Source organism: Chiroxiphia lanceolata, chromosome 16 (genome assembly GCF_009829145.1).
Source record: "Chiroxiphia lanceolata isolate bChiLan1 chromosome 16, bChiLan1.pri, whole genome shotgun sequence".
Taxonomy (NCBI): domain Eukaryota; kingdom Metazoa; phylum Chordata; class Aves; order Passeriformes; family Pipridae; genus Chiroxiphia; species Chiroxiphia lanceolata.
Window position 1 is genome coordinate 14,289,049 of NC_045652.1, and position 27,274 is coordinate 14,316,322.

The 27,274-nt window shown below is 52.8% G+C and overlaps 3 protein-coding genes across 3 annotated transcripts; 2 read left to right on the top strand and 1 right to left on the bottom strand.

Annotated features, from left to right (window-relative positions):
- Positions 1-162: 162 nt before the first annotated feature.
- On the bottom strand, positions 163-6,135 carry ATPAF2 (ATP synthase mitochondrial F1 complex assembly factor 2). Its single transcript, XM_032704064.1, has 8 exons — positions 5,931-6,135; positions 4,463-4,507; positions 4,015-4,160; positions 3,299-3,396; positions 2,505-2,585; positions 2,261-2,373; positions 1,361-1,476; positions 163-774 (listed from the first exon to the last, which is right to left on the bottom strand). The coding sequence occupies exons 1-8, from the start codon at positions 6,058-6,060 to the stop codon at positions 637-639; spliced, it is 867 nt and encodes a 288-aa protein (XP_032559955.1). The 5' UTR covers positions 6,061-6,135; the 3' UTR covers positions 163-636.
- A 195-nt stretch (positions 6,136-6,330) lies between these two features.
- Positions 6,331-12,607, top strand: GID4 (GID complex subunit 4 homolog). The gene is made up of 6 exons (XM_032704066.1): positions 6,331-6,695; positions 7,831-7,890; positions 8,746-8,853; positions 9,442-9,543; positions 10,549-10,679; positions 11,800-12,607. The coding sequence occupies exons 1-6, from the start codon at positions 6,441-6,443 to the stop codon at positions 11,861-11,863; spliced, it is 720 nt and encodes a 239-aa protein (XP_032559957.1). The 5' UTR covers positions 6,331-6,440; the 3' UTR covers positions 11,864-12,607.
- Positions 12,608-15,108: 2,501 nt separating this feature from the next.
- Positions 15,109-25,866, top strand: DRG2 (developmentally regulated GTP binding protein 2). Its single transcript, XM_032704283.1, has 13 exons — positions 15,109-15,238; positions 16,675-16,835; positions 17,988-18,077; positions 19,188-19,248; positions 20,341-20,431; positions 20,818-20,890; positions 21,032-21,122; positions 21,302-21,399; positions 22,289-22,365; positions 23,016-23,104; positions 23,953-24,011; positions 24,408-24,461; positions 24,551-25,866. The coding sequence occupies exons 1-13, from the start codon at positions 15,175-15,177 to the stop codon at positions 24,635-24,637; spliced, it is 1,095 nt and encodes a 364-aa protein (XP_032560174.1). The 5' UTR covers positions 15,109-15,174; the 3' UTR covers positions 24,638-25,866.
- The last annotated feature ends 1,408 nt before the right edge of the window (positions 25,867-27,274 follow it).

Below are 27,274 nucleotides of genomic sequence, written 5' to 3' on the forward strand. Positions count from 1 at the left end.
TCCTTGCTATCTCCTCAGCTGCATGGAGAGGCTGGCACAGTAGTTAAGTGTGTGCTCCGCTCCATGATTTTAAATGCCTGGAGCTATCCCAACACCTGCCCGGAGTCAGGCAGCTCAGGACCCACCCCATGGTTTGGTGATTTAAACAAAGAAACACACAGCTTTTGGTACCTCGCAGGGGCGAGCCTTTAATGGAACACAGAGACCCTGGTGTTACAGGCAGGCACGCCGAGGGATGAACAACAGATGCAGTGGAGTCTGTTTTCAGATTTCCATAACAAGTGTGTGTCAGGAGCTGGCAGCTATGAAGACATGTGGCATATGCTGGGTATGTCTGTGCCGTGCCCTGCCCAGGAAGCTGTTTCTTCCACAGGAGCTCCTCAGATGAGTTACAGACGCCAGGAATGGATGGAGCTGCTGCCCTGGGGAAGCTCACCTTGACCTTTCCTCCTTGTGGGCTCAAACTGCTGGCACTGCACTGCAGCAGGCAGGCCGAGTGAGGAATTGCCCACAAAGTCATAGCACGTGAGGTTGATCCCAGGGAAAACAGGATGGCAGGAGTGCTGGCCTACCATCCACTGGGTCAGGCCAGCAATTCCCAGGTGGGAATTTTCCCCTGTGCCCAGCCCAGCTGCCTCAGTCCTGCAACAGCTTGTGTTTTACAGTCGAGCTCTCTGAACAGAGGTGAACAAAGAGAGTCCCAGCTGCCGTGCGGGCACGGAGCTCGCACAGGTCGTAGTCGTGGGCCCACTCCACCTTGCCCCAGCGCCGAATCTGAAGGAGAGGGGGAACATGGACTATACTCAGAGCTGCTCAGCAACTTTCAGCCTGTGTCAAGCACAGGTAACCCCCCCGAAACGTTCTGATCATCGACTGCTGGGTTAAGGACATCTCCAGATGAGGACATGCTCCATCTGTACTGGGGTCTGAGGCAAAGCCTCTTGAAAGGATGATGAAAAGATTCCCAACTTCAGCCACTTTTGGGGAAAGGAAAGCTTCACACCAGGCTAATTTCCAGCAAGCTTGGTAGCTTGGCATCTACCAAGGCCTCCAGGCTGGATAACCCACAGCAAGAGAAGCCAGCCACAACTTTGCACTTCAGATTAGAGAGGGAGAAAAGCAGCCATCTGGGTTCTGTGAAAAGAAACTGGCAGCCCTGGGAGCACTCTGGGTTGTTGTGCCCATGGTGTTGCTCTGCAGCAGCACACTCCAAACGCTCTCAGACGTGGAGACTGGTGGAGTGGAACGTCTCCTGCTATAGCAGGCACTTCCCTTGGCAGTTATTTGTGGTGGGGGATGCATTTGTCATGCTGAGATTATTGCTATTTGAATTATAGGGCTGTTTTGTGACATAATTTACCTGGTATTCTTCCTCCAGGCGAGACAGAAGCACAGCTTTCTCTACTGTAATGTGCCTGTCAATCAGGCCCATGGACAGGATCAGCGATTTCAGCTGGGTGATTACAAATTCTATACCTGGAAGGGAATAACCCAAAACAAACAGGATTCATGCCTGTTTTCTGCAGCTTTACAGCACCATCTTCACACACTCTGAAGAGGCAGAGAGGGTGTGATAACCCCTCAAGGAGGGCCAGTGATCCTCCCACTTGCACCTGGACACTCAGATCTGTTGTTTAACAGCAGGCACAGAGCACTGTGCTGGCCCTGCCACCACAGTGACAAAGGCCATGCCCTGGACACCACCTCCTTTTAGTCTGCCACAATCCCTCCTCCCTGTGCAAAGGGAAGAGATATCCATCCAGGCCTGAGCATTCTGTGTCTTTTGTGGGTTTCACTGCCTGCTGCTCATTCAGGTCCTGAGCAGAGCAAACATCACTTCATTTCTTTATCTTTTAGGTGTCATTCAGCAGGTTCAGGCAAGAACAAGCAGGTTATAAGGATGAAAAAATGAGGACAGTGCACAGTGTGGGCACTTTGGAGTACTAAGCCCCATTTCTTTTCCTGGTAACAAAGCTGGGGATTAAATAATTAGAAGGTTTGGCATTAAAGAAGTTATTTGTGCTAAGGGAGCAACCAGCTTATGGGACAGCACGGTCAGACCCTGAACGCCAGTGGCACTGGGGAGACTCCCTGCCCGTGACAAACACAGCTCAGGGCCTGGCCTGCAGATTTAAAACATAAACCTCCACACTCTAAGCAGGAGAAGAGAAACATTATGGACGCTCCCTGCCCTGTGGAGAGGAACCACCTCCTCAGTGGCCCAGGCTGAGCCAACAGCTCCCGGCCCAGCCTCACTCACCTTGCAGGGCCCACATGTTGTAGGATGCCAGATGGCTGATGAAGGTCTCCTTGGTGCTGGCTGGGATGTTGGGCCCCAGGATGCTGGTTGAGGAGCCAATTGTCACGTTGTACCTGGAATGACACCCAAGCCCTTGGAAAAGCCCAGGGCTCGTGGAGCTGTGGCTTTGGCAGCCACAAGCACCAGAGCTCCTGGGCTCAGCAAGGCAGGGCATAATCAGACAAAAACACCTTTGAGCTCTTACCTTTTCTCAGCCCAGTCAACCACTGGATCCCATTCGTTCTTTTGCAGCTCTGCCAAGGCTGGAGGCTCCTCCACACGATAGCTGGGACAAAACCACACTGAATGGTCACTCCCAGGCTGGGACACACCTCTGGGAAGGACACTGACCCCACCAGACCACAGCAAGAGCAGCAAGGGCCTGCTGTCCACCCAGGTAGCAGTGACTGGGAACAATTCCCCCACTCTTCCCTAAATTTGGAGCTTTTTGTTGTTCCAGGAAGGACAATTCTATATTACTACAAAACAGAGCAATGAACTGGCCAAGTGAAAATTGCAGGTAGCCCCAAGCCACAAGATGCAGTGAGGTTTAGCAGTTAGAGGAGGGGACAAATCCCACTGGAACTCTGTGTGGGGCCACTCATGCCTCTCCTTGCCCAGCAGCTCAGTTCAGTGTTCCCTGCTCCCAGTCTGACCAAAGCCATGGGGGAGGCCCAGGGGCCTGTTTCCCTCTCCCTCCAGGAGCTGTGCAGCTGCCAGTGGAGTCTGGGACTGTGAGACAGGAGCTTGGGCATGAACAGCTTGGGCATGAACAAGCCCACAAGGACTTTAAGGAATGAAGGGCCTTTTCCTACTGGTACAAGTAGTCTGAGGTGTCTGTACTGGCACAGGAGTACATAGGACTGGTCTAAACTAATTCAAACCCTTGGGCCCAAACCAGCACAGATCAGAGCCCTGCCATGACCAGGTTACAGCAGACATTTGCCCTCACTTTCCCCAACCACCTTCCCAAAATCCAGCTGGGCCTCCACCTCATACCAGAGTGTGTCTGTCTCCAGGAACTTCACAGCCGCTCGGATCAGCTGCGTTTTGTTTCGCTGTGTGGGATTGTCCAGCGCCGTGTTGCACAGAGTGGTCTGGGGATAAAGGCAGTTTAAACCGCTGTTATTCAAGGCTTGGAGAGGCAGCAGCTTCCATGGTACAATGTCAAGAAGAAGCAGAGGAATTCATGGCACATGGAGAACCGAGGGGTGCAGCTAAAAGGGAGTGCAGGGCCAGAACATGGCTCGTGTAATAGGAATCTTCTCAGAATCTTTCAGAACCCTTGGGAGTAGCCCATTAAGCAGCAGGGAAGAGGGTTCATGGACTACTCCAGAGCTCATCCTTTCCTCCTGACCCTCACTATTCCCAATAACACTGTCCAGCCCCTTCTTGAGGCTCCACAGTGGCAGAGATTCCCCCTAGACAAGCACCCAGCCCTAATCTAATCACTCTCACAACTGCAGGGTGCCCAGAGAAAGTCCTGACCTCTTGTCCCTGTTTCCATGGGCATCAGGACAGAATCACAGAATCTCTTAGGTTGGAAAAGACCTCCAAGATCGTCAAATCCAACCTTTGACCAATCACCACCTTGTCAACTACACCAGAGCACTGAATGCCACATCCAGTCATTAGGAACAGGACAACCTGCTCCCTCCACATCCTGCATCTGGAGACCCTTTGGAGATCTCAGCATCCCACCCTGCTGTGCTCACCAGGTGCATTGTGTAGAACTTGATGGTGTCTTTCTGGGAATCCCACTCGGTTGCCACTGCAATGGCCAAGGCCTCGCTGGGGACAGTGAAGAGTTTGGCCTGGGGCGTTTTCAGCTTTCGGTGGTCCAGGTTTATTTCAAAGCCTCCTGGGGAATCAGAGTAGAAATCCTGGGGAATCAAAGAGGAGCAGGCACTAAGGAACAACAGACAACCCCACAGCAGGAGCAGAGTCAGAGCTGGAGCTGGGGGAACGAGGGACCAGGAATACTCAAGTTTCCCACCACCACTTGGAAGCTGTTTCCCACCACGCAGCTTCGCCATAGATGAGGAAGGGGCAGAGCAGCTGGTGACAAACACCCCCCTCACACAGCCTGGGCTGTGGGACCCACGCTGACGTGGTGTGGGGTGATGACATCCCTCCCAGGGACCATCCTGTGGCCCTACTCACCTTCTCCTTGCGAGATGCTCACGTTCTGGTAGAACCTCTTCCTCTCTGGGGACAGAAACAGAGTCACTCAGGTGGCACTTAAAGGAGATTCAGCCCCTTCCCTTGCTCCCCATCACAGCCCAGAACAGACAGAGCCCCTGGTGTTGTCAAGGTGGCCTGGCCACAAAAATCCAGCCCTTCATCCACAGCTTCCCAGCACTACACTCCACTGAGCTCCACTCGGCTGGGAAGCACCGGGAAACTGGTGACAACCAGAGTGCACAGCTGGGAAGTGAATGAAACCAACTGCACTCCTGCCAGGCTGGGGGCTCAGCTCCTTGAGCTCTGGCAGCCTTGGAGCTCTGCCCACTGCCCTGGGGAGCCTGGTCAGTGCCCTCTGGGGAAGAACCTTTTTCTAATATCCAACCTAAATCTGCCTTGACACAACTCCAAGCCATTCCTTGGGGTCCTGTCCCTGGTCATCACAGAGCAGAGCTCAGTGCCTACCCCTCCTCTTACTCTCCTGAGGAATTTGTAATTGCCATGAGGTCTCCCCTCAGTCTCCTCTTCTCTACGCTACTCAGTTTGGGAATACACTGTTCCATGCAAAGTGAGCCTGAGGGAACTGCAGGTCTGTTTCAGGAGCAGCCTTCTTCCCTACCAGCACTGCTCCCAACACCTGAGAGCAGGACTACACGTATTCCAAAGGCTCACATCGCTCCCACAAGGTAGGAAGAATCCACAACCCATTCCCTTGACAACAGCAACCAGGTTGTTAATGCCAAACCCATAAATCTGCCTTGTGAAGGGCACAGCAAGCAGGTCAGGCTGCAGGTCTGTTATTCCAGGCTAAAAAAAGCACATTTCCACTGGGGAAATGGAAGGATTTGCTCAGGCTCAGCGACCTGTGAGTTTTGGGGCCTCAGAAAGCGCCACAGGCACAGCTCTAAAAACAGATTGAAGTGTGTGTGTCTCCCAGAGGAGCCCTGAGGCACGTCAGTGGGCTCCCAAAACCCTGCCGTGAGTCACCGCGACTCTGCAGCCTCACCTCGGACAGAAGGAGACTAATCTTACTGCCCTCAAATCCACACGATTCCAGCAAAATCTGCGGAGGGGGACACACGGCCCAGAACATGCCTGAACAGCCCCCCCTCCGCGACTGGGTCCCATCCCCCCAAAATCCCTAGAAAACAACGAAACACAAAACCACGAGTGAGACACTGGTGCACTGAGGACTCGCCCGTGCTGCCAGCGAACCCCCCGGCTCGGAACACCCCCTAAAGCCCGGAGCAGGGCGCGGGGGGAGCCCCGGCACGGGGCCGCTCTCCGCCCGTGGGGAACCCGGTCCACGCGGGGCCGTTCTCCTCCCGCCCTCAGCGCTCCGATCCCAGCCCTGCCCTGGCCCAGGGTGACCTGGGGAACCAGGAGGACCCCTGGGCAGCTCCTCCCTTCCCCAAGGGCGGCTGGAGCCTCCCCGGCGCTCCCTCACCTCCCGGTGGGGCATAGGCCCGGCGCCCGCATGGCCCCGCCGGGCCGCTCCCGGCAGCGGCAGAAGGCAACCGGGGAAACCAGATGGGCAGGGAGCGATCCCACAGCAGCCGGCGACACCCGCGCCACATCGCGACACCCGGACACACCACCCGCCCTCCCGACCGCGCTCAGCGCCGCTCCCTGGGCGCCGCCATCTTGCCGGCAGCCTCGACCAATCCCCGCCGCGAACTACATTTCCCACCAGCGCCCCGCGGCCTCGCAACCAATCGGCGCCGCCGCGGCACCGCCCTCAGCCAATCGGCGCCGCGGCGGCGCCGCCCGCGACCAATCGGCGCGCAGCGCGCGGGGGCCAATGGGAGCGCGCGGAGGCGCTGCCGGGAGGCCCCGACCCAGCGGCGGCCTCGGCGTGAGGGAGAGCGGAGCGGAGCCGAGCGGGCGGTGCTCCCCCCTCCCCGCCCCGGGCCGCGCCCCGGCCCCGGCCACGCTGGCGCCCGGGGACCCCCCCGAGATGCCTGTCCGGAGCGAGAGGCGTCGCGCCGGAGGGACTGGAGGCGGCTCGTCGTCGTCGTCGTCCTCCTCGTCCTCCTCCTCCTCCTCCTCGCCGGCCACCGGCGGGGGAGCGGCCGCCAGCAGCCTGGTGCCGCCGCCCCCCATCAACACGGCGCAGCCCGGGGTGGCCACCTCGCTGCTGTACAGCGGCGCCAAGTTCCGCGGGCAGCAGCGCAGCAAAGGCAACGCTTATGAGGTGGAGGTCGTCATGCAGGTGAGGGGGGGGTGGCGTGGCGTGGCGAGACGAGCCCTGGCGGGGCGGGAACGGCCACCGCGGGCCTGAGGCGAGCGGGGGACCCGCTCGCCTCAGGCCCGCGGTGGCCGTTCCCGCCCCGCCGGCCCCTTGCGACAGCACCCGCATCACCCCCATCCTATCGGTATCATCGCCAGTTTCTTCATTAAACATCGTTAAACATCATAAGGGGGTGCCCAGGGAGGTGGCGGAGTCGCCATCCCTGGCGGTGTTTTAAGGGAAGTCAGGCGGTTTGGGCTCGATCTCAGAGGGGTCTTTCCCGGCCTAAATGCTTCCCTTGATGCCCGCTGGGCCGCGTTTATGTGTAATTCTCCCCCACGTTCCTGGTGGTGGTGGTGGCTGTGCTGGGGGTATCCCGTGGCTGCTGGGCTCTGCCGCACACACCCTGTGCTAGAAACGCTGTGGGTTTTGTGCTGAGAAATCGCTGCTTTTTGTGCCGAAAACGCGGCTGGTTTTGCCGGTGTCAGCTGAGGAGAAGGGGGGCTGCCAGCTCTGCCCGTGCTGAGCACGGGGAAACGTCACCGGTCTTTGATCACAGGTGGGGAAGATCCATCTTCTCACAGCTGAGGTTTGCGCTTCCCTGAATAACTCACATCCCTGGAGATGCCAGGGAAAAGCTTGGAAAATCCCCTGGTTTTAGAGGTGCTTGGAGCAGGCAAGGCCTTGCCTGGCTTCTGTGCAGAAAGAGCAGAGAGATGCAGCCTGATAACTCCTAAGACAGGTGGCATAAAAGCTTTAGATTTAGGAGAAGGGCCTCCTGCAAAGTGCTGTGGGTGTGTGGGTGATTCTGCCAGGGATGCTTTTGCTTGGAGAACACTGTGGGTTGGGTTCCTTCCAGCTGGGAAGTGGGGTTTGCTTCCTGCTGGAGACTTCTGGGCAGAGGGTGCTGCCTTGGAAACAGGCCTGGGATGTAGAGACTGTCAGAGGTGAGCTGGGCACCTGTAAATGACCTTTCCAGGTGGTTCTCAGTGTGGGAAAGGGCTGGCAGCTGTACCAGCTGAAGCTGAAATTATCCTTGATAGGGTTAGAAGCTGCTTTGGATCAACCATGTACCTTCGTGCCTATTTTTATGGTTGGACTTTGTACTCTTTTCTAGCATGTGGATATGGAAAACTCCTATCTCTGTGGATACTTGAAGATTAAAGGCCTTACAGAGGTGAGTGTTAACTGCAAAACGCCACAAAAAAGTGCTGTTTAAAGGCTTTCTTTTTTTTTTTTTTTCCTGGTGGGGTGGGTAGGAGAAGCTGCTACCAGAAGTGGGAAGTGGAGGGATTGAGCATGTTGTGGATTTGATCATGAGGTATCTACTGGGGAGTGGTGCTGGCTGTAAATGTCACTGGTGGTTGTCCAGCTGGGAGCTTCAAAGGATCACTGAGGCTGGAAAAACCCTCTAAGATCATCCAGTCCAACTATTAATCCAGCACTGCCATGTTACCACTAAACCATGTCCCCAGGTGCCACATCCACATGTTTTTCCGAATACTTCCAGGGGTGGTGATTCCACCACTGCCCTGGGCAGCTCTGCCAATGCCTGACCATGCTGTCAGTGAAGAAATTTTTCCTAATATCCAACCTGAATCTCCCCTGGCACAACTTGAGGGCATTTCTTCTTGTCCTGTCCCATATTCCCTGGGAGCAGAGCCTGACCCCTACCTGGCTCCCCTCTCCTGTCAGGGAGTTGCAGAGAGTGAGAAGGTCCCCCCTGAGCCTCCTTTTCTCCAGGCTGAGTCCCCCCAGCTGCTCCAGACCCTCCCCTGCATTTCAGCTCTGACATGGCTTCTTCTGGCTTTATGAAGCAGAGAGAGAGGCAGAGAAGGGCTGGAATAAGAGGTTGGAGGCTGTGGCTGTGGAGGAGTCAACCTTGGAGAGGTGTGGGGCCGGAGGGACCTCGGATTTCCTGGAGCTGTCGCTGTGAGATGCTTTTTGCTGAGTGCATGGAGCTCTGTCTGCATTTGGGTTTTTGTCTGTAGGTGACAGTTCTGACCCCACCTGTGTCTCTCCTCTCTCCCAGGAGTACCCAACCCTCACCACGTTCTTTGAAGGCGAGATAATCAGTAAGAAACACCCGTTCCTAACGCGCAAGTGGGACGCTGATGAAGATGTGGATCGTAAACACTGGGTAAATAAATCTGGGATACACGTGGGTCTGGGCAGCTGCTTTGGAGGAGAGGTGTGCCTGTGGAAGAGCTGTCAGAAATGCTTGGAAACCTCTCGCTTTTGGGTGTTTCCCTCCTTCCCTGACTGGGAAGTCGCTTCAGCAAACTGTGATCTGTGATGAGGGAGGGGACATCTTGTTTTGCACTTGCTGGCCCTGGGGTTAGAAGGGAGCAGGAGCAATCCCCATCTCTTGACCCCTTAAGAGAACACACTCCTTATTTTTGAAGAAAAAATGGAGTGGAGAAGAGGAGAGGGACCCCTCTGGCAGTTGGTACCTCTCTGTCTGCTCAGGGCAGGGTGTTGCTGCTGTTGTAATCTGGGGCCACAGCAGCCATGACCTTGCTGTTGTTTGCCAGGCTTTGATGTTTATTATGCTTCTGTCAAAATGTTTTCCTCTGGAAGTGTAGGAGCTTCTCTAGCTAGCCTGGATGTGGCTGTGGGTGTCAGTAGTTTTTCCTTCCTAAACAACAGCTGGCATTAGAGCTCTAGTCCTGGAATAAGCAGCCTGTTTTGTTTTTGTTGTTTTTTTTTTCTTTCATTTTTGTTTCAGGGAAAGTTCCAGGCTTTTTACCAGTATGCAAAAACATTTAACTCTGATGACTTTGATTATGAAGATCTGAAAAATGGAGACTATGTCTTCATGAGATGGAAGGTAAACTCTGCGTGTCTCCTTCTCTGATGATCTGCTTGCAAGCCGCTGGCAGAGGCTTGTAGTGCCTGAAAGCTTTTTCAGCTATGATGATTTAATGAAGGATCTCACCCTGCCAACCCCAAAACCCACTGTACTTGCAAGTTGCAGTGTGACTCGTGTCTAGCCAGCTAATTGTGTCCTTAAGGGCTGCAGTCATGGCTAAAAACACAACAGGAAAATCTTGCTTGGTGGTGCTTCAGAGGATGAGAGAATTGGTGTCTCCAGCCACAGTGTGGGGCCTGTGTGTGTTTGATGTGGAGTGGCCACTCTGCACCTCTGTTTGTCAGCTGAGATCATCAGAGAGTCACCACAAAATGGGTTGGATTGGAATGGACATAAAGCTCATCTGGTTCAACCCAGGGACACCTTCCACTAGACCAGGTTGCTCCAAGCCCTGTCCAACCTAGCCTTGGACACTTCCAGGGATGGGGCAGCCACAGCTTCTCTGGGCAACCTGTGCCAGGGCCTCCCCACCCTCACAGGGAAGAATTTCTTCCTAGTATTTAATCTAAATTTCCCCTCTGTCAGTGTGAAGCCATTCCCCCTTGTCCTGTCCCTCCATGCCCTGGTAAAAGTCTCTCTCCAGCTTTTTCACAAGCCCTCACAAGTTTCGAAAGGCTGCAGTAAGATCTCCCTGGAGCCTTCCCTTCTTTCTCAGACTCTGATTCCCGATTTTGCAATTGGCTTCTGGTTCGCAAGGGGCAGGTGTTGAACTGAAACTGATCTCCTGCACTCTTAAAACTGGTTCTGCTCTCAGTTATCCACTTCCCTGTGAGATGCCTGTGGTGACAGGTGGTGAAGGGACACTCTGGTCTCTGGTCTGGGCTGCTGCAAGTGCAGGGAGTGCTCAGCCAGGAATGTCTTCGCGTTAGTGGGTGCCAATATTTGGTTTGGGAGGGCAGATTGGGGTGGGGTGGGGCTATATTTGACCAAAATTTTAAAATGCAACCTGTATTTCGTGTGCAGGAGCAGTTCCTAGTCCCAGATCACACCATCAAGGACATCAGTGGTGCTTCCTTTGCTGGTTTCTATTACATCTGCTTCCAGAAGTCAGCAGCATCTATAGAGGGCTATTACTACCATAGGAGTTCAGAATGGTAAGGAAGCTTCCTGCCTCCTGAGGACTCAAACCAGGCTGTGAGTCCTGTCCTGCTCATCCACAGCCTTGGGAGTGTCCAGGCAGGAGATCCAGGCTGGACCTCAGGGTAGAAGGGAGGGGTGTGGGTTGTGCTTGGCCTGAGCTTGGGGCAGCCCCTTGGTGTGGTATGAAGTGCTGCCCTTTTGGCACAAGGGGGGGAAATTTGGGCTGGCAGGGTGGAGGAGGGGGAAGGTACAGAGTCTGGGGAGGATGTCAGGGGAGCTTTGAGAGGCAGTTTGGTGCTTTCTCACATGTAACAGCTTGGCTGTTGTTCCCTTCAGGCAGAAATCCTGTCAGACCAGGGCTTTGTATTCCGAGGTCCTTGGGGTGTTGCTTTAAGACAAAGGAACAGTCAAGGCTAATTGGTGGAGGTTTTGTTGGAGAGCTCTTTTCCCTTGGATCGTTGTCCTGAGCAGCAAGTAAAGCTCTCAGGGGGAGGGAAGGAGCCAGGAGACTTTGAGACACATCCCCTCGAGCTGAGCTTTGAAAGACTCAAGTGTAATTTGCACTTGTAGCAAACACTGTTTGAACATGAAAGTTGTTGAATTTCAAAGAGTGTCCAAAGAAACCCCACCACAGGCAGCCCACCTGGAATTCTGCCTGGCTGCTGGTGGCTCAGAGGCACCAGCATGGGAATCATGGAATCATTAAGGTTGGAAAAGACCTCCAAAACTGAGTCCAACCTTTGACCAAATCCCCCCATTCCCACTAAACCCTAAGTGGCAAGCCTGCCTGTTTTCTGAACACTTCCAGGGATGGTGACTCCACCACTTCCCTGGGCAGCCCGTTCCAGGGCTTAACCACTGTTTCAGTGAAGTATTTTTTTCCTAATATCCAACCTGAACCTCTTCTGGCACAACTTGAAGCCATTTCTCCTTATCCTATCGAGAGACCAACTCCCACTTGGCTCCAGCCTCCTGTCAGGGAATTGTACAGAGTGATGAGGAGTCCTGATGGGATTTTGGCACTGTGGGAAGTGGGTGTTGGATGCCTGAACACCTCTGAGACTGTAAAGGGGGAGAGAAGAGCCAGCAGGAGCTCCCTGTAATCCTCTCCTCGATGTTTTCCCTCTCTCCCAGGTATCAGTCATTGAATTTAACTCACGTTCCTGAGCACAGTGCTCCTATCTACGAATTCCGATGACAGTCCGGATCTGATACCACCCAGAAGCAAACCGGGCAGGAGAGCATGGCCTGCCAGGAGAACTGTGTCCCTGTGGGAGCACGGGAATGCACTCTTCTCTCCTGCCCCTTGGACTTGCCAGAGAGAGCCTGGATGTTAACTCACCCAGCCCGAGGAGCTGCTGGAGCTTGATTCTCCCTCCTGTCGAGTGGCCATTTGATCTTTACTCTGGTTTTAAGCTACTTTAATGCACTTTCTTGTTGCACAGCTCGTTTCTCTGTCACTGAAGTTCCTCCCAGCTCTCCTCTGGAAGCTGTTTCTCAGTAGCTGGAATCAGTGCTCTGGCTGCTGAGTAATAAGGAAATGTAAGCTCAGGGCTTGTATTTTCCTTGTTACATCCTGATGTGGATTGAAATTGCTGGGATTTGGGTTTGTTGCCCAGCTTTCCAGCTCTGATGCTCCCGGAGCCGGGTCCTGGGTGTGAGGCTCAGCTGTGGAGTCTGTTGGGGAGTGTTGGCTGAGGTAAGGCTGGAATGAGGCTTTGCTGGCTAACAAGGTTAGCCAGAGCTGCAGATCTGCCAGGAACACCGGCCCTTTGGAGCTGGGAGCTGTTCCCATGTCTGGATATGCCACTGGGAATTAAATTTGATGTACGGACTTCCAGGCTCTCAGTAAAGTGGATCTGAACTCTGCTTGTAGGTGTATATTTGCTCTTTACTTAAGTTAAGGGTAAAAAAAAAAAAAAAAAAAAAAAGGACAAAAAAAAGACTTTTATTAAAAAAAAATATATCTATTTTTATGGTTCCTTTTCCAAAGGACCCTATGGCAAATGCACAAGTACTCGATTCCATGTTACCGTTTTCACATTGAAAACCAGGAATGTCTGTGTTTTTATATCCGTGTATGTATCCAGCTGAGCTTTGGGAACGTAACCGGAGCGCAAGCGCTGAGCAGGGTCACCCTGGCACCGCTCAGCGTTTGTCCTCACCCTTCGTGCTTCACCACCACTGCTTGACACCTTTTTACAAGGAAAAATAACAAAACAGGAAAAAAAAAAAAAAAAGCCCCTCCCAGTAGCTCCCTCTGACTCTGAATGTTCCAAGTGACACAACTTAAGGCTCCGTGTGCCAAAGTGTGTGTGTGTGTGCGTGTACGGGCGTGTGGGGTGGTTTTTTTTTTTTCCAAGACACTTTAAAACTTGGCCTCAGTTGTGTTTTTACCGTGTCAGTCCCACCCGAGGGGCTTTTGTGAGAGTTCAGTTTGCCTTTTTCTGGCTGGTTTAAAACCCAAGCCCCGCCAGGCAGGCTCATGGCACGAGTGGGTGCCGAGGACGGGTTTTCCGCCCGGGAGAGGGGAGCGAAGCCTCTGAGGTGCTTTGGGTTTGCTTCTTTTGAATTAACTTCCTTCTTTTTGGCAGCAGTTGAATCGCTTGTTTAAGCCTTAACGAGGAAGGATTCAGGGCTTGGTGAGCCCCTTTCCTCTATTCCACGTCGGGATCTTGCATGGTCGGGCTGGTCTTGGGAGATGATGCGGAATTTGGCCGCCTCGTGTGTGCTGTGCTCCGTGGATTAGTCCTTCTCCCCACAGAGAGGTGCTTAGGGGAGAAGGGGGAGACCTGGCCCTTCCAGGAAGCATGTGCTGGTGCCTTGGCCATTGCAGGAGGACGTGTAGGGAAGCATGGAGATGATTTGGGGCTGCGGGCAAAGCAGTTGGGAAGTGCATTCCTGTTTTATTCTGCTTCTCTCGGAGGAACTCACCCCCTTTTGGGGAGAGGGGTTTCCTCACAGATGGTGCTGGGAGATGTCCTGGTTTTAGGGGTGAAAACCTGTGGTGCTGCTCCATGGTGGGGGTGAAGCCTCCTCCCAGGTGCTGTGTGGGTGCAGGGACCTGGCTCCAAGGGCTCTTCCCAGCCCTCCGGAGCTGTTTGTGCAATATTGGGGGTGGCACCAGTGTCCCTGTGCTCCCAGGGCTGTCAGTGCCGGCAGGACACTTGGATATCTGACATGGTTTAGGTGAATTGACCCTGGTCATTGGCAGGAGCTGAGTTAGGAGGGTCCTGGGAGTGTTTAACGTGTGTAACTATCACAAAACCTTGAGACTTGACATGTTGTGAGAAGGGTGTGGAAGGAGCATCCTGCTCTCTGCTTGTCTCCTTCCCACCGTCCTGAAGGGAATTTCAGCTGAATTCCAGAACTGTCTAGATTTGACATGTGGCGGGTGCAGAGCAGGTCGAGGAGCCGAGGGGCTCCTCACAGGGGCTGTCAGGGTGTGGATTTTCCCTCCTCGAGAGCCTTGGCTTTGGTTTTCCTTTTCTTTGACTTGTTTGAGCTGTGGAGGAACGTTACGTATGTCCTGGTGTGGTGAGAGAGAAGGGCCCGGGGGAGGATTTGGGGGGGCAGAGGTGAGAAATGGGGTGTTTGGGGTGGGAGAGGTGGTGGTGGTGTCTCTTGGCCCGCGCTGGCTGCAGTGTGGTGTCCGTGTGGGAGCGGAGGGGTGTCCGTGTGGGATGGATGGAGGGGGGGGCCGAGGAGGTGCTTTGTGGAGCGATCAACGTCCAAATTAAACATGAACTGTATTGAAAGGGTCTGTGTCCGTGTGTGTTTGTCCAACAAAGCGCTTCCCGCTTCCAGGGCGTTGCTGTGCTTCATCTCCTCCCTTGAGGGCTTCTCCAGGAGTCCCATCAGCTGCTGGTGGCCTTAATTCACAAGATCACAGAATTATTTTCATTGGAAAAGAATTCCAACACCACCAAGTCGACCCTGTGCCCGATCCCCACCTTGTCCCCCATCCCAGAGCAATGAGTGCCAGGTCCAGTCCTTTCTTGGACAACTCCAGGGATGAGGACTCCCCCACCTCCCTGGGCAGGGGATGGTGCCTTCCAATGCCTGACCACCCTTTCCATGGAGAAATTCCTCCTTATGCCCAACCTGAACCTCTCCTGGAGACGGTTTCCTCTTGTCTTCTCGCTGGTTCCCTGGGAGCAGAGCCCGACCCCGCCCTGGCTCCAGCTCCTGTCAGGATCCACCGTAATTAGAGGAGCAGGAGTGGGGCAGCCCCGTTTAGGGCTCCCCTCGACACCCCCTGCTTCCTGCGACATTTCCTACGAGCAGCTCCCTCCGCAGCCCCATTTCCCGGCCGCTCTCGCTGCCGTCCGTGTCCCCCCCACCCGTGTCACCCACCGGGGTCCCCTCGCGGTGGCGGCGGGCGGAACGCGCGTTGCGGGGCGCGGGGCGCGGGCGGAGCGCGCGGGGCGCGGGGCCGGCCCGGACGCGTGACGGGGACGGACGGGCCGGGCCGGCGGCGCTTCCGGCGGGCGCGGAGCGGGGCCCGCCATGGGAATCCTGGAAAAGATCTCGGAGATCGAGAAGGAGATCGCCCGCACGCAGAAGAACAAAGGTGCGGGGCGCGGGAGGGCGCCCGGGGACCGCGGGGACGGCGGGCGGGTACAGCCCGGGCGGGGGGGGCAGATGGGGTGAGGGTGATGGGGGGGCCGGGAGAGGGTGAGAGGGATGAGGGGATGGGATTTTAGGGGAGTGAGGGGTATTGGGGGCGCTGAGGGGGCTGGGGGGCTGGGAGGGGGTCCAGGGGAAGAGAGGGCTAAGGGTTATGGGAGGCTGGGGGTATGAGGGATTGGGGGAGCAGGTGGGGTTTGGGGGGCTGGGAGGGGAAGGGGAGTGGGGATGTGGGGGCCTGAAGGTTATGGGGGGCTGAGGGTCCAGAAGAGGGTGCTGGGGGTGCGATGTGCTGGGGGTTATGGGGGAGCTGGGAAGGGGTACGATGGAAGAGAGGACTGGGAGTTATGGTGGTCTGGTAGTTATGGGGGTCTGGGAGGGGGTCCTGGGGAAAGCAGTGACCGGGGGCTGTGGGACTGGAAGGGGGGCCGGGGGAAGATGGGGCTGTGTGCTGTGGGGGGCTGAAAGGGGGTCCATGTGAAGAGGTGTCAGTCAGGGCCGTGGTGGAGGTGGGATGGGGGTGGTTTGTGAAGCTGTGGGGTCTTTGGGAGCACAGGGGGCTGGATGGGGGGTGTTGGGGGCTGGGTCAGATTGAGGAGCAAGGTGAGCCCTGGGGATGGGAGGGAGAGTGGATGGGACCCTCTCTTGCCCCATACCCCACAATTGTTGCTTGGGGGTCCCTGAGCTGGTGTTTGAATGTTTTAATTTAAAGAGGGGCCTGGAGAGCTGAACCCCCCATGGATTCTGTCAGAGCTGCTGCTGGAGGTTGGGGGGGGGGGGGGGCTTTGGGCTACAGTAAATGGTAGAAATAAAAATCAGTAAAACCTCTAAGCTCCTGGTTTGATGCCCTTTGCTGTTACAGAGGGAAACAACTGCCTTCATTTTTTCTGGATCAGGTGTGAATTCAGGTGTTCTGCTAAGAATGAGGCAGTAAAGTACTGCCACACATACGAGCTCTGAGTTAAATGTGTCTCTAAAAGTTGTCGAGAGCAGGGGAAGATAATTTTGTGGTTTTGGAGTGCTGAATGTGACCATGTGTGAGGAGGGGCCTTTTCCCAGGAATGGCTCTTCTCACTGTGGTCTCTCCCTCCTGAACTGGCTCCCTTCAGCCCTTCATTCCTGCACCTGCTCTCCCTTTGCCTTGCTCCTTTCACTTGGGGAAGTTTTTGGCTGTTTCCCTCAATTCTGACTTTGTGCAGTCCCTGGAAGGTTTCCTCTCCATGCCCAGTGTCCCAAAAGGTGACAGAACATCCTGGGGGCAGCGTTGTGCCCGACAGCGGTGAAGACATTGACCAAGATCCACAGCGTCTGCTTTTAGGAAGGTTCTTACTTCCAGAAGTGAATTACCAACAACTTTCTGCTGTGTTTGTTTCATTCCAGCCACTGAGTACCACCTGGGGCTGCTGAAGGCGAAGCTTGCCAAGTACAGAGCTCAGCTGCTGGAACCCTCCAAGTCCCCGGCGGCCAAGGGCGAGGGCTTCGATGTGATGAAATCAGGAGATGCCCGCGTGGCACTGATCGGGTTTCCTTCCGTGGGCAAGGTCAGTCAGGGGCTGTGTTTCCAGGCTCCTGTGGTTTGCAGTGGCTGCAAAGCAGATTTGGAATCGCAGAATCAAGGAACAGTTTGGGTGGGAAGGACTCAAAAGCTCATCCCATGAGATCCCAGTTGGAATACTGTGTGCAGTCTGGTGCACCCAACCTAAGGAGGACGTGGAGCTGTTGGAGCAAGTCCAGAGGAGGCCACAAAGTTGATAAGGGGACTAGAGCACCTCTGCTATGGAGACAGGCTGAGAGAGCTGGGGATGTTCAGCCTGAGGAGGGAAGGTTGTGTGGAGATCCTCAAAGCACCTTCCAGGATCTGGAGAGGGACTGTTCATCAGGAACTGTAGTGACAGGACAAGGGAATGGGTTCAGACTGAAAGAAGAGAAATTTAGGTTAGACATACAGAGGAAATTCTTCCCTGTGAGGGAGGGGAGGCCCTGGCACAGGTTGCCCAGAGAAGCTGTGGCTGCCCCATCCCTGGAAGTGTCCAAGGCCAGGCTGGACAGGGCTTGGAGCAACCTGGTGTAGTGGAAGGTGTCCCTGCCTGTGGAAGGGGGGGTGGAATGAGATGAGCTTTAAGGTCCCTTCCAACCCAAACTCTTCCATGATTCCATGGTCTTGTTCCATCCCCTGCCATGGGCAGGGACACCTTCTACTCTCCTAGTTTGCTCCAATTCCCTGGCCTTGGACACTTGCAGGGATGGGCCAGCCACAGCTCTCTGGGCAACCTGATATCCATGTTTTCTTCATCTTTGATCTTCTTGCTGTGAATTCAGAGGAGGTTTTTGTACTCTGGGAGCTGAAAGTTGGAGCTAGGGAAACATTCCTTAATCTGTGTGGAGAATCACAGGGTGGGATTCTTGGGGCAGGACAAGGAATTAGACTTTGATGATCCTGATGGGTCCCTTCCAGCTCAGGATGTTCTCTGATTCCATGCTCTGTGGTAATGGCCTGAAACTTGTTCTCGCCCAGCCCCAGCACTGCTGAGGAGAGAGGGGGGAGTAAAGGATTTACCTCTGCTCAGTGACAGTGTCACCACCTCACTCCCTTGGAACAGCCATAATTCCCACAGGCTGAGGAGCCCTTTGGTGTCACTTGTTTTGCCTTTTCACTTGCCTGTCTCTAGTGGGGGTGATCTCTTGCCTTTCAGTCCACGTTTTTGAGTTTAATGACCTCAACCGCCAGCGAAGCCGCGTCGTACGAGTTCACCACACTGACCTGTATCCCAGGAGTCATAGAGGTAAGTGGGATTCTCCTCCCTTTGGCACAGTAGTGTTTGGAAATGCAGCTGTGTAAATGTGTGTTTGCACCAGTTCCGTGTGTGCCGCTAAGGAGCAGAGACATCCAAAGGTCTGTGCTGAATTTCACTTTAAGCTTTGGGAGATCTTGAGTGCTTGGGGTTTCAGGGCTTCTGCAGCCAGCAGTGCTGATTTAGCTCTTCCCTAAACTCCATAACTCTTCAGGATTGACTGCCTGATCAAGATTTGTGTGCTGCTGTTTGACTGACCAGAGCAATACAACAGTGCTCAACTGAAGTTTGTATAACTGCTGTCGGTGCCAGTGACCAGATGGCTGCAAACCTTGACAGATTTGTTTTTAATGAAACTTTAAAAGAGGCAATCTGTACTGTGGTCAATTCTGAAACAAAATGCAGCTCCTCCTGTCCTTGAGGAGTTTTGTTAGTGGTGGCCTAAGCATCCATCAGTAAAGCAACTGATAAAGGATATCAAACTGAAAAGTGTCCAAGAGTGGTGAGGAAATCTGGGTCAGGATGGAAAGGGGAATTAAATAATGAAAGTAGCTGTACTGGTGTGAAAAGGGACATAAATAGTGTAACACATCCAAGCACAGCTGTGAGCTGAAAGCCAATACCCTGCAGATCTGAGGAATGGGAACCTCCTGTGTTTCCCCTGGTATTGTAAGACCTGCAACACACCTGAATAGTTCTGAACCATCACAGTAGGAGATGTGGCACTTGCTTTTTACTGACTTTTCTCATTAGACCAAGAAAGTAAGGGCTGTTTTTCCATTCCTTTCCTCTTCACCAGCTCAGGATAACATGACTGCTATGCTCTTTTCCTGGTGCTTTGTCCAGCTGCAGTCACGGGAGGCTTTAGGGGGTCAGGACCTCACATACAGCTGTGTGCGCTGAGCACAGCTCGTAGCAAATGCTCTGGAAGTTGCCTCAGAACAGAGATATCAGCTTTGTGCAGAGTTCCCCAGCTCTGCCAGCTCCATCCAGTTCCACTCTCCACAGGATTCGGACCCCATCATGTGCTTGGGGCTTTCAGGGCAGCTCAGGTGCCCTGCAAAAAGCTTTCAACTTCCCATCCTTCTGTTTCCTTTTCAGTACAAAGGAGCCAATATTCAGCTGCTGGATCTGCCTGGAATCATTGAAGGAGCAGCACAAGGTTGGCCCATCTCTGTGTTCATGGAAAGGAGGGCTTTGCTCTCAGTAGTGCCCCTGGGTGTCTCAGGCATTCGCAGATTTCCTGGGCCAAGAGTTCCCACATTGGCTTTCCAAATCTTAGAGTCCTTGATCCTATGGTGAGGCACAATTCCCATCCCTGAGCTGACATAAGGGTCTATATGTAGCAGAAGGATGCTTTTCTGGAGGTGGGAGCCAAAGCCAGCCAATCACTTCTCACCTCCTTGCCTGGGTGTTATCTGGCTCATCTGTTTTCCGGTACTGAGGAAATCTAAAGAAAGATGCTGGAGAGGTGGAGGGGGGAATTACAGCTAAACAGTAACCTCATTTGACTAATTCCCTGAATTCCTGCCAGTCCTCCCATGACTCCTGATTCTGGGAAGAGATACTGGCTTTGTCTCTCTGCATTGTCATTGTCCTGATTGCCTGGGCATGTCTGAAGACAGCTTAGGAAATCATGGTCATGGAATATCCTGAGTTGAGAGGGACTCACAAGGACCATCCAGTCAACCTCCTGGCCCTGCACAGGACACACCAACAATCTCACCCTGACCCTGAGAGCGTTGTCCAAACACTCCTGGAGCTCTGGCAGCCTTGGGGCCATGCCCACTGCCCTGGGGAGCCTGGTCAGTGCCAACCACCCTCTGGGGGAAGAACCTTTTCCTGAGATCCAACCTGACCCTGCCCTGACACAGGGGGAGCTGTTCCCTCAGGTCCAGTCACTGGTCACCAGAGAGAAGAGATCAGTGCCAGAAGATGCCTTAGGAAACTTTAGAAAATCTCCTAATGGTCTCTTTTTGGAGGAGCATGGCCTGGTTAATAAGATCTCTCTCCTTTTTGACCAGAAAGTGTAACCCCTCTGCATGGGTGTCCCAGGCCCATGCCCCTGTTGTGGGTGAGCTCTGTGCTGCCTGGAGCTGCTGCCAGGGCCCCCAGCAATTGACTGCAGCCAGGGCAGCCCTGCAGGACCCTTTTCCTTGCTTCCAAGCTGCTGCACAGGGCAGGAGTTACCATCTGTCATGGAACTCATGGCTGTTTTCTCTTGCTGATGCACATCCACCTGCTATTTCCCCAGGGAAGGGCAGAGGTCGGCAGGTGATCGCTGTTGCCAGGACTGCAGATGTTGTTATCATGATGCTGGATGCCACCAAGGGGGAGGTGCAGAGGTGAGTGTGTGCTGGGCAAGGGGGGTGGGCTTAGGGCTTCCCATGTGCCCAGGAAATGTGCCACAGCTCCCTGAGGGGTTGTAGAGAGCACTTGGGGAATGAGTGCTTAAGCTATTAGATATGAGGTGGAGGTTGTACTCCATGAGAAGCATCATAGCTGACTGGCTTGGGTTCTCAGCTGAAGGATCATTCCCACAGGATGGCTGTCAGAGATGGGAATGTCAACCAGGATCTCCACCACAGACTCTGGCCTGCATTAGGTGGGTTTTAGGTTGTAGTGAAAGCTTCTGGCAGGGCTGTCTGAACACAGAAGTGAAAGAGGAAAGGTCTGGGTGTCACCTGGCCATGCTCAGCCTCACAGGTACTGACATGCAGTGTCCCTGCAGGGCCCTGCTGGAGAAAGAACTGGAATCTGTAGGAATCCGGCTGAACAAAAGCAAACCAAATATCTACTTCAAGGTGAGGCTTCCTGAGCTCCTGCAGGTGTCTGGCTGCCTGCTCAAAGCCCAGCTCACTGTTTGCTGCCCCTGATGTGGCACAGGCTGAGGGGGGCTGACGATTTTGCGGAATATTCTCATGTTGCTTCATTGCCTCCTGTAGCCCAAGAAGGGTGGAGGCATCTCCTTCAACTCCACTGTCACGTTGACTCAGTGCTCCGAGAAGCTGGTGCAGCTCATCCTCCATGAATACAGTATCCTTTCCTGAAGCAGGAGACCCTTCAGCCATCAGCAGGTCATGATTCCAGTGGTTCCTGCTGTGGGACAGCCTTGGTGTCACTTTGGTGCTGGTTCTCCCAAGGGAGCTCAGCCTGGGGCTCGTAGTGGTTGCAGAGTTGTGTTGGGATTTGGGCCTTGACAATGTTCACCTCAGAAATCTTCAATGCTGAGGTCCTGTTCAGAGAGGATTGTTCCCCTGATGAGTTCATTGATGTGATTGTAGGCAACAGGGTCTACATGCCTTGCCTCTATGTGAGTATCTTGGGCTTCTGTTACATCCAGCATCTCCTTTCTCTGCCAGAGGAAACACTGGATCTTCACAGAATCATGGCATGGTTTGGGTTGGAAGGGACCTTAAAGCTCATCTTGTTCCACCCCCCTGCCATGGGCAGGGACACCTTCCACTATCCCAGGTTGCTCCAAGCCCCATCCAACCCTGGCCTTAAGCACTTCCAGGGATGGGGCAGCCACAGCTTCTCTGGGCAACCTGTGCCAGGGCCTCCCCACCCTCACAGGGAAGAATTTCTTCCTACTATTCCATCTAACCCTGCCCTCTGTCAGTGTGAAGCCATTCCCCTTAGTCCTATCACTCCATGCCCTTGTTCCTTGCTCCTAAAACAATAACAATTTGAGGTTTAAGAGGTGGAAAATGGCTCAACGGGGAGTTTTTTTATAAGCTGTGGATATGCAGCCGTGCTGTGTGTGTTCCCTGGGCCCTCTTGTGGCTGATGCTGCCCTGGAGCAGCGGAGCTGCCAGTCCTGGTGCTGGGAGTTTGATCCCACGTGTGGAACTTCCAGTTCCCCTGCTGCCAGCTCCGTGCTTGGCTTTCCACTGCAGGTCCCTTGTGTGCCAAAGTTCCCTTAACGGCTCTGTTTGTAGCCACTGGGTCTGTATGAAATAAAAACCATGGGAGAATGTGTTCCAAGTCATCCCAAAGGGAGAATTTTAAAAGGCCAAAAATTATATTCAGGCTTCTGAATTTTAACGGTTGGTTTTACTGAGAGCCTTGGCTTATCCTCTGACAGGATCTGCATTTCTATTTCAGCTGCTGGAACTACCTTGTTATACCTACATGTGCATGTGTTACAGTGTTGCTGAACTGCCTTCCTAAGGGCTGTGTTGTTTTTCCCTTTGGTTTAGGTTTATAACAAGATTGACCAGATATCCATGGAGGAAGTGGATCGTCTTGCTCGGAGGCCCCACAGTGTTGTCATCAGGTAGGAGCTGTCACACTGCCTTTTGTGCTGGTTTCATGGTGTGTTGGGTCATTTCACACCCCTTCCTCCAGCTTCTCCCAGAAAGTGGCTTCTCCTAGGGCTGCTGGGGTGAGAAGCAGTGTTGCTGTGCAGATTTTTCCAGACTTTCTTCCCTTGGAGAGGCAGGCAGCTTGGCTTCTCCATGCTGTCTCCAGTCTACCTTGTTTCCTTAGAAGTGCTGATATTTCTGATGGAGCTTTGCTGCTTCAAAGCTGCTCACCCTTCTGGAAGCCTGTTTTATTTCATAGAATCATGGAATGATTTGGGTTAAAGCTCATCCAGTTCCACCCCCTGCCATGGGCAGGGACACCTCCCACTAGCCCAGGTTGCTCCAAGCCCTGTCCAACCTGGCCTTGGACATTTCCAGGGATGGGGCAGCCACAGCTTCTCTGGGCAACCTGTGCCAGGGCTCTCCACCCTCACAGTAAGGAATTTCTTCCTAGTATCTACTCTAACCTTGCCCTCCTTCAGCTTAAGGCCATTTCACCTTGTGTTTTTCCTTTCCTGGCCTCATTAAAGACTCTTCCCTCATTCCCCAGCACTTTGATAAGACAGTTCACCTTGTTCTCCTGGATCTCTAAATCACAACAGATGTTCCTGGTGTTTTGCAGCTGTGGCATGAAACTGAACCTGGATTACTTGCTGGAAAAGCTCTGGGAGTACCTGGCACTTACCTGCATCTATACCAAGAAACGAGGACGTAAGTGACCATGAGCTGAACAGAAGGTTTGAAAAGCACAAAGGCTGCTACTCATCAAAGAAAGACAGGCTGCCAGTAGGGCTTGTGCCTTGGAAATGCTGGAATTATGCTCTCCCTCACCAGCTTTCAGCTCCTGAGAAGAGCTTTCTGCTCCATCTAATCCTGCCATGTGTGGATCCCCCCACAGCCCTCCTATTCTGTCTTACAAGAGCTGAATTTTAATAAGTCTTTGCTTGATGATACAAGGAAATAAAGTGTGCAAGTTCACAGCTTTCTTCCTTGTTATGCACGCTGTGATGAACAGTTCAGCCCATCACAACCCAGAAGAAGTTTCCTGTTCCTACTGCAAGTAGTTTGATGATTCCCATGCCCTTGGCAGTGCCTTTGATCCTCCTTTTGCTTTATAACCTACTTGCAGCTTCTCACAGTGATAAAGGCCCATCTATAACCTGTTCCAGGTTGGTTGTGAACAACTGAACTTGGGTGGATATGGGGAGATGAAGGAACTTTCTCTGAGCTTGCTAAGCATTGAAATCTGGGGGAGTTTGGTTTTCCTTGAGCAGGTGTGTTTTGCTTTGGGTGGTTTTGTTTGTCGTAAGTCAAGTGTCTGGGATGGAGTTGGATCAGGTGGGCTGTGAGGAAGCTGCTGGCTGTGGTGTGGGTAACTGCACTTGAGGGTAGTGGAGAACTGATTTGATGCCTTCAGCCACTGGACACCTGTTCAGTTTGGGAGCAGGGAGGAGGAATTTGGGAGTAGTAAGCGCAGGGTGATGTGAGATAGTCAGCATATTAGAACACACTTGATGAAAATCCCATGCTTTTTTCCCTTCCCTTCTGCTTCTCCACAGAGAGACCAGACTTTACAGATGCCATTATTCTACGGAAAGGGGCCTCTGTGGAGCATGTGGTAATTTTTCTGCATGTTTTACATTTCCCTGTGTGCAGAAAGCACAGGTTCCTCTTGGACCTGCTGTGATTTGTGCTTCATAAAGCTCAGGACCTGCCAGTGTTTAGTTAGGCTTCTCCTTTTGTTGCTTTGATTGATTTTTATCTGCCTCAGGTTTCTTTCACAGCTGCTGTGCAGCCCAGTGAAAAGCACATGGAAGCAGTGGAAGGGGGATTTTTGTGGGCTAGTGATTCCTGTGTCTGTTCTGTATTGTTTCAAGTGCTGTTAACTGGCTCTTAAAGTCATTATAGTAATTTCTGACACAGACCTTCATGTCTTTTAGTTCCTGGATATTGAAAAAGTTGTTTGCAAAGAGATGCCACTAAATACTTCACCTTCTACCTGTCTGTCTTGCAGTGCCATCGGATTCACAGATCATTAGCCAGCCAGTTCAAATATGCCTTGGTGTGGGTAAGTGTGTGACAGCTAATGGAATTCCTGTCCTCAGGTGTCTCTGACTGCGCTTCTCCTAATCCTTTTCCCCATTTTTTGCTTTAAAGGGGACAAGCACAAAGTACAGCCCTCAAAGAGTGGGCTTAACCCATATGATGGAGCATGAGGATGTCATTCAGATCGTGAAGAAGTAACTCTGCTGGTGCCTGGCCTTGTCTTTAATCACTGCAATTGGAACTGACATAGAAACAAAACAAAACACACACACACACAAAAAGAAAAAATAAAGAAAAAGGAAAAGGGAGACGTGTTCCACAGCCAAGAAAGCTTCTGTGAAGCTCCTTCTCTTGGAAGAAGGCAGAAAACGAGGCTACTGTGCTTGCAGGTGGGGATGGGGAAGATGGGTTTCCATCTCGCAGTGTTTCAGGCCAAGTAATGTTTCTTAAAAATTAAAAGGGAGCCAGTTCTCCTAGGACACAGTTCCCACATCCAGCAGCGTCCTTCCTCTTGTAGGGTTTGCACAGGGATCCAAGTGCTCACCTCCCTAGGAAAGTGTTTGGGTTGGTGTCAACCAATCTGGCCCTGTGCTTTGGGCTCAGAGAACGTTGCTGATGCTTTGCTGCTCATCCATTCACTTAATTTAAGCATTGATCTGAAACAGAATCAAAGTTCTCCCTCCCCTGCTCCTTGGACACATCTGCAGCCGAGACAGCCCCAATTTATAACGGTCCCACCTCAATTAACATTAACACCTGGCACTCTGTGCCTCTCTTAGCCCTGCAGTGGGGTTTATAGGACATCCTGGTCCAACTGGTACTGAGAGATGAGAAATTAAACTGTTAATAAACGATTATCTTGACCAAACTGCAGCAGGGTACGATCCAAGAGCCACAGTCTGCAGTGAGGATTCACTTCTGGCATATCACTCGTCAAGGAGCTGCCCTGGGAGCTTCCTCCTCTGTTGGGCAGGAGTTGTCCTGCCTGTTAGTCCCCAAGCTGGAGTTCTTCTTAACCATGCCCCTGAATTCCAGTCACAGCTCTTTGGAGCTCAAGGTACCATCCCATGCCATGGGTTTTCCGCCAGCCCTGTTAAACGTTGTTGCTTGTCTGGATATTGTTCATCAGAAGTCTGGAACTTTTCTAATCATGCTTTTCCATTGAATACCGTTGCTAAATAATTCAGAGTGCCTGATAGAGGACAGCTCTTCCTTTCTAGGATCAAGAGCTGCCAATAGCTTTTATTTTCTTTTGTTGGAAAAGGGTTTGGTCTGATGTGGATGAGCAACTGTGAGGACAGGTGTGACACCTGTCTGAGCAGGGCTCCTCTCTCCTCCCTGCTCCTCCCCACCCCTCACAACCTGATGGAGCAGAAATGGAAGGATTATTTTATTTGAGAAAATAAAAAGTTGCTATTTCATGTGAACGGTGGGTGGATGGTTTGGTGTGTTTCCTAACGCTCTGTTTTACCTCCAGCCACCCGAGGAATCCTGGATGCTGTCACAGGAGGTTGTAGGGGGGAGTAGAAGGTCAAGTGCCTGGAAGAGGCTGGTGATGGGAGATAAATAGATGTTATACACACAAGCTAAGAAGGTGACTTTGAACTCTGTAAGTCCTCTTCCCTGTTCCTGGCTTTGTTCACAGCTGGAGCACAGAGCAAACCCTGAATGCAGAGGCAGCGAGTGGGGAACGAGCTCCAAATTATCCACATTATCCCTGAGCTGGCAGTGGAAAGCAGGCCCTTCCTGGTGTGAGCTGGGTGGGATGCTGTTCCAGCACATTAACTCACCCTTCCCATTTCCTGTGAAGGTCACACAGGCAGAATTGCCCTCACAAAGACTTTTGGTTTCGTTTTGTCCCTGAGTTTCTGACTTCTCCCTCAAAATTCTGGAGGCTGCCAAGGCTCAGCATGGAGCTGGGCAGCCAGAACTGCTGACAGGGCTTCATCCTCAGCCCAGCTAGTGCAGGGAGCTGGGGAGATGGTTGGTGTGAGGCTGAATGCACAGTGTTACCTGCTAATTCCTATTCTTGGGTAGTTGGTGCTACCTCATTGTGTTTGGGTTCCAAATTGATTTTAGCATATTGTTAAACCCCCCTCTGCCTAATTAGCCTCATTTAGGAAAATGGGCATTTTTTCCTGTTCAAAATGAACTGATCCATGATTAAAATTGGAATGGGGATGAAGTAAAAATAGTGAAGCTAGAAGAAGCCAACTTCTTTTTTCAGTGAGAGTAGCTTTTTTGGCAGCGAGTTTATAGCTGCACTTGAAAATGCACCATTTAATTGCAGTATTCCTTCTTCCAGGCACTTCCCTAATTGTTCTGCACTGATGTTAAAAAGCTGCAAACGTTGCAGTTCGTGCAGGGGTGGGTTTCCATGGCCATCTCTGAATCCTGAGGAGGCAAGATCCAAAGGGCGAGGGGAGAATCTGCTGCAGCGTTGGGGTTGTACTGGAGTCTCCTGAGGTTTATGGAATTTGCAGCATTTCAGTATTTAAGGGGAGCTTATTAAAGTGGTGGAGGGGGAATTTTTACATGAGCAGACAGTGATAGGACAAAGGGCATGGTTTTAAATTGACTTGGGAGATACAGATTAGATGTTAGGAGGACATTCCTCCCTGTGAGGGTGGTGAGGCCCTGGCACAGGTTGCCCAGAGAAGCTGTGGCTGCCCCATCCCTGCAAGCATCCGAGGCCAGGTTGGACATGACTTGGAGCAACCTGGGCTAGTGGATGGTGTCCCATGGCAGGGGCTTGGAACAGGATGAGCTTTAAGGTCCCTTCCACCCCAAACTGTTTTGTGGTGATTCTATGATGTTTCTATGCATTGGCCTGAC

Excerpts from the sequence above, each read along its gene's own strand:
- ATPAF2 (XM_032704064.1), bottom strand. The coding sequence starts at position 6,060 with ATGTGGCGCGGGTGTCGCCGGCTGCTGTGGGATCGCTCCCTGCCCATC. Across the intron at positions 2,374-2,504 it reads GTTGACTGGGCTGAGAAAAG|GTACAACGTGACAATTGGCT; the intron begins GTAAGAGCTCAA and ends GTGTCATTCCAG. Across the intron at positions 1,477-2,260 it reads CAACATGTGGGCCCTGCAAG|GTATAGAATTTGTAATCACC; the intron begins GTGAGTGAGGCT and ends ATTCCCTTCCAG.
- GID4 (XM_032704066.1), top strand. The coding sequence starts at position 6,441 with ATGCCTGTCCGGAGCGAGAGGCGTCGCGCCGGAGGGACTGGAGGCGGC. Across the intron at positions 6,696-7,830 it reads AGGTGGAGGTCGTCATGCAG|CATGTGGATATGGAAAACTC; the intron begins GTGAGGGGGGGG and ends ACTCTTTTCTAG. Across the intron at positions 10,680-11,799 it reads TACCATAGGAGTTCAGAATG|GTATCAGTCATTGAATTTAA; the intron begins GTAAGGAAGCTT and ends CCTCTCTCCCAG.
- DRG2 (XM_032704283.1), top strand. The coding sequence starts at position 15,175 with ATGGGAATCCTGGAAAAGATCTCGGAGATCGAGAAGGAGATCGCCCGC. Across the intron at positions 19,249-20,340 it reads CATTGAAGGAGCAGCACAAG|GGAAGGGCAGAGGTCGGCAG; the intron begins GTTGGCCCATCT and ends CTATTTCCCCAG. Across the intron at positions 24,462-24,550 it reads TCAAATATGCCTTGGTGTGG|GGGACAAGCACAAAGTACAG; the intron begins GTAAGTGTGTGA and ends TTTGCTTTAAAG.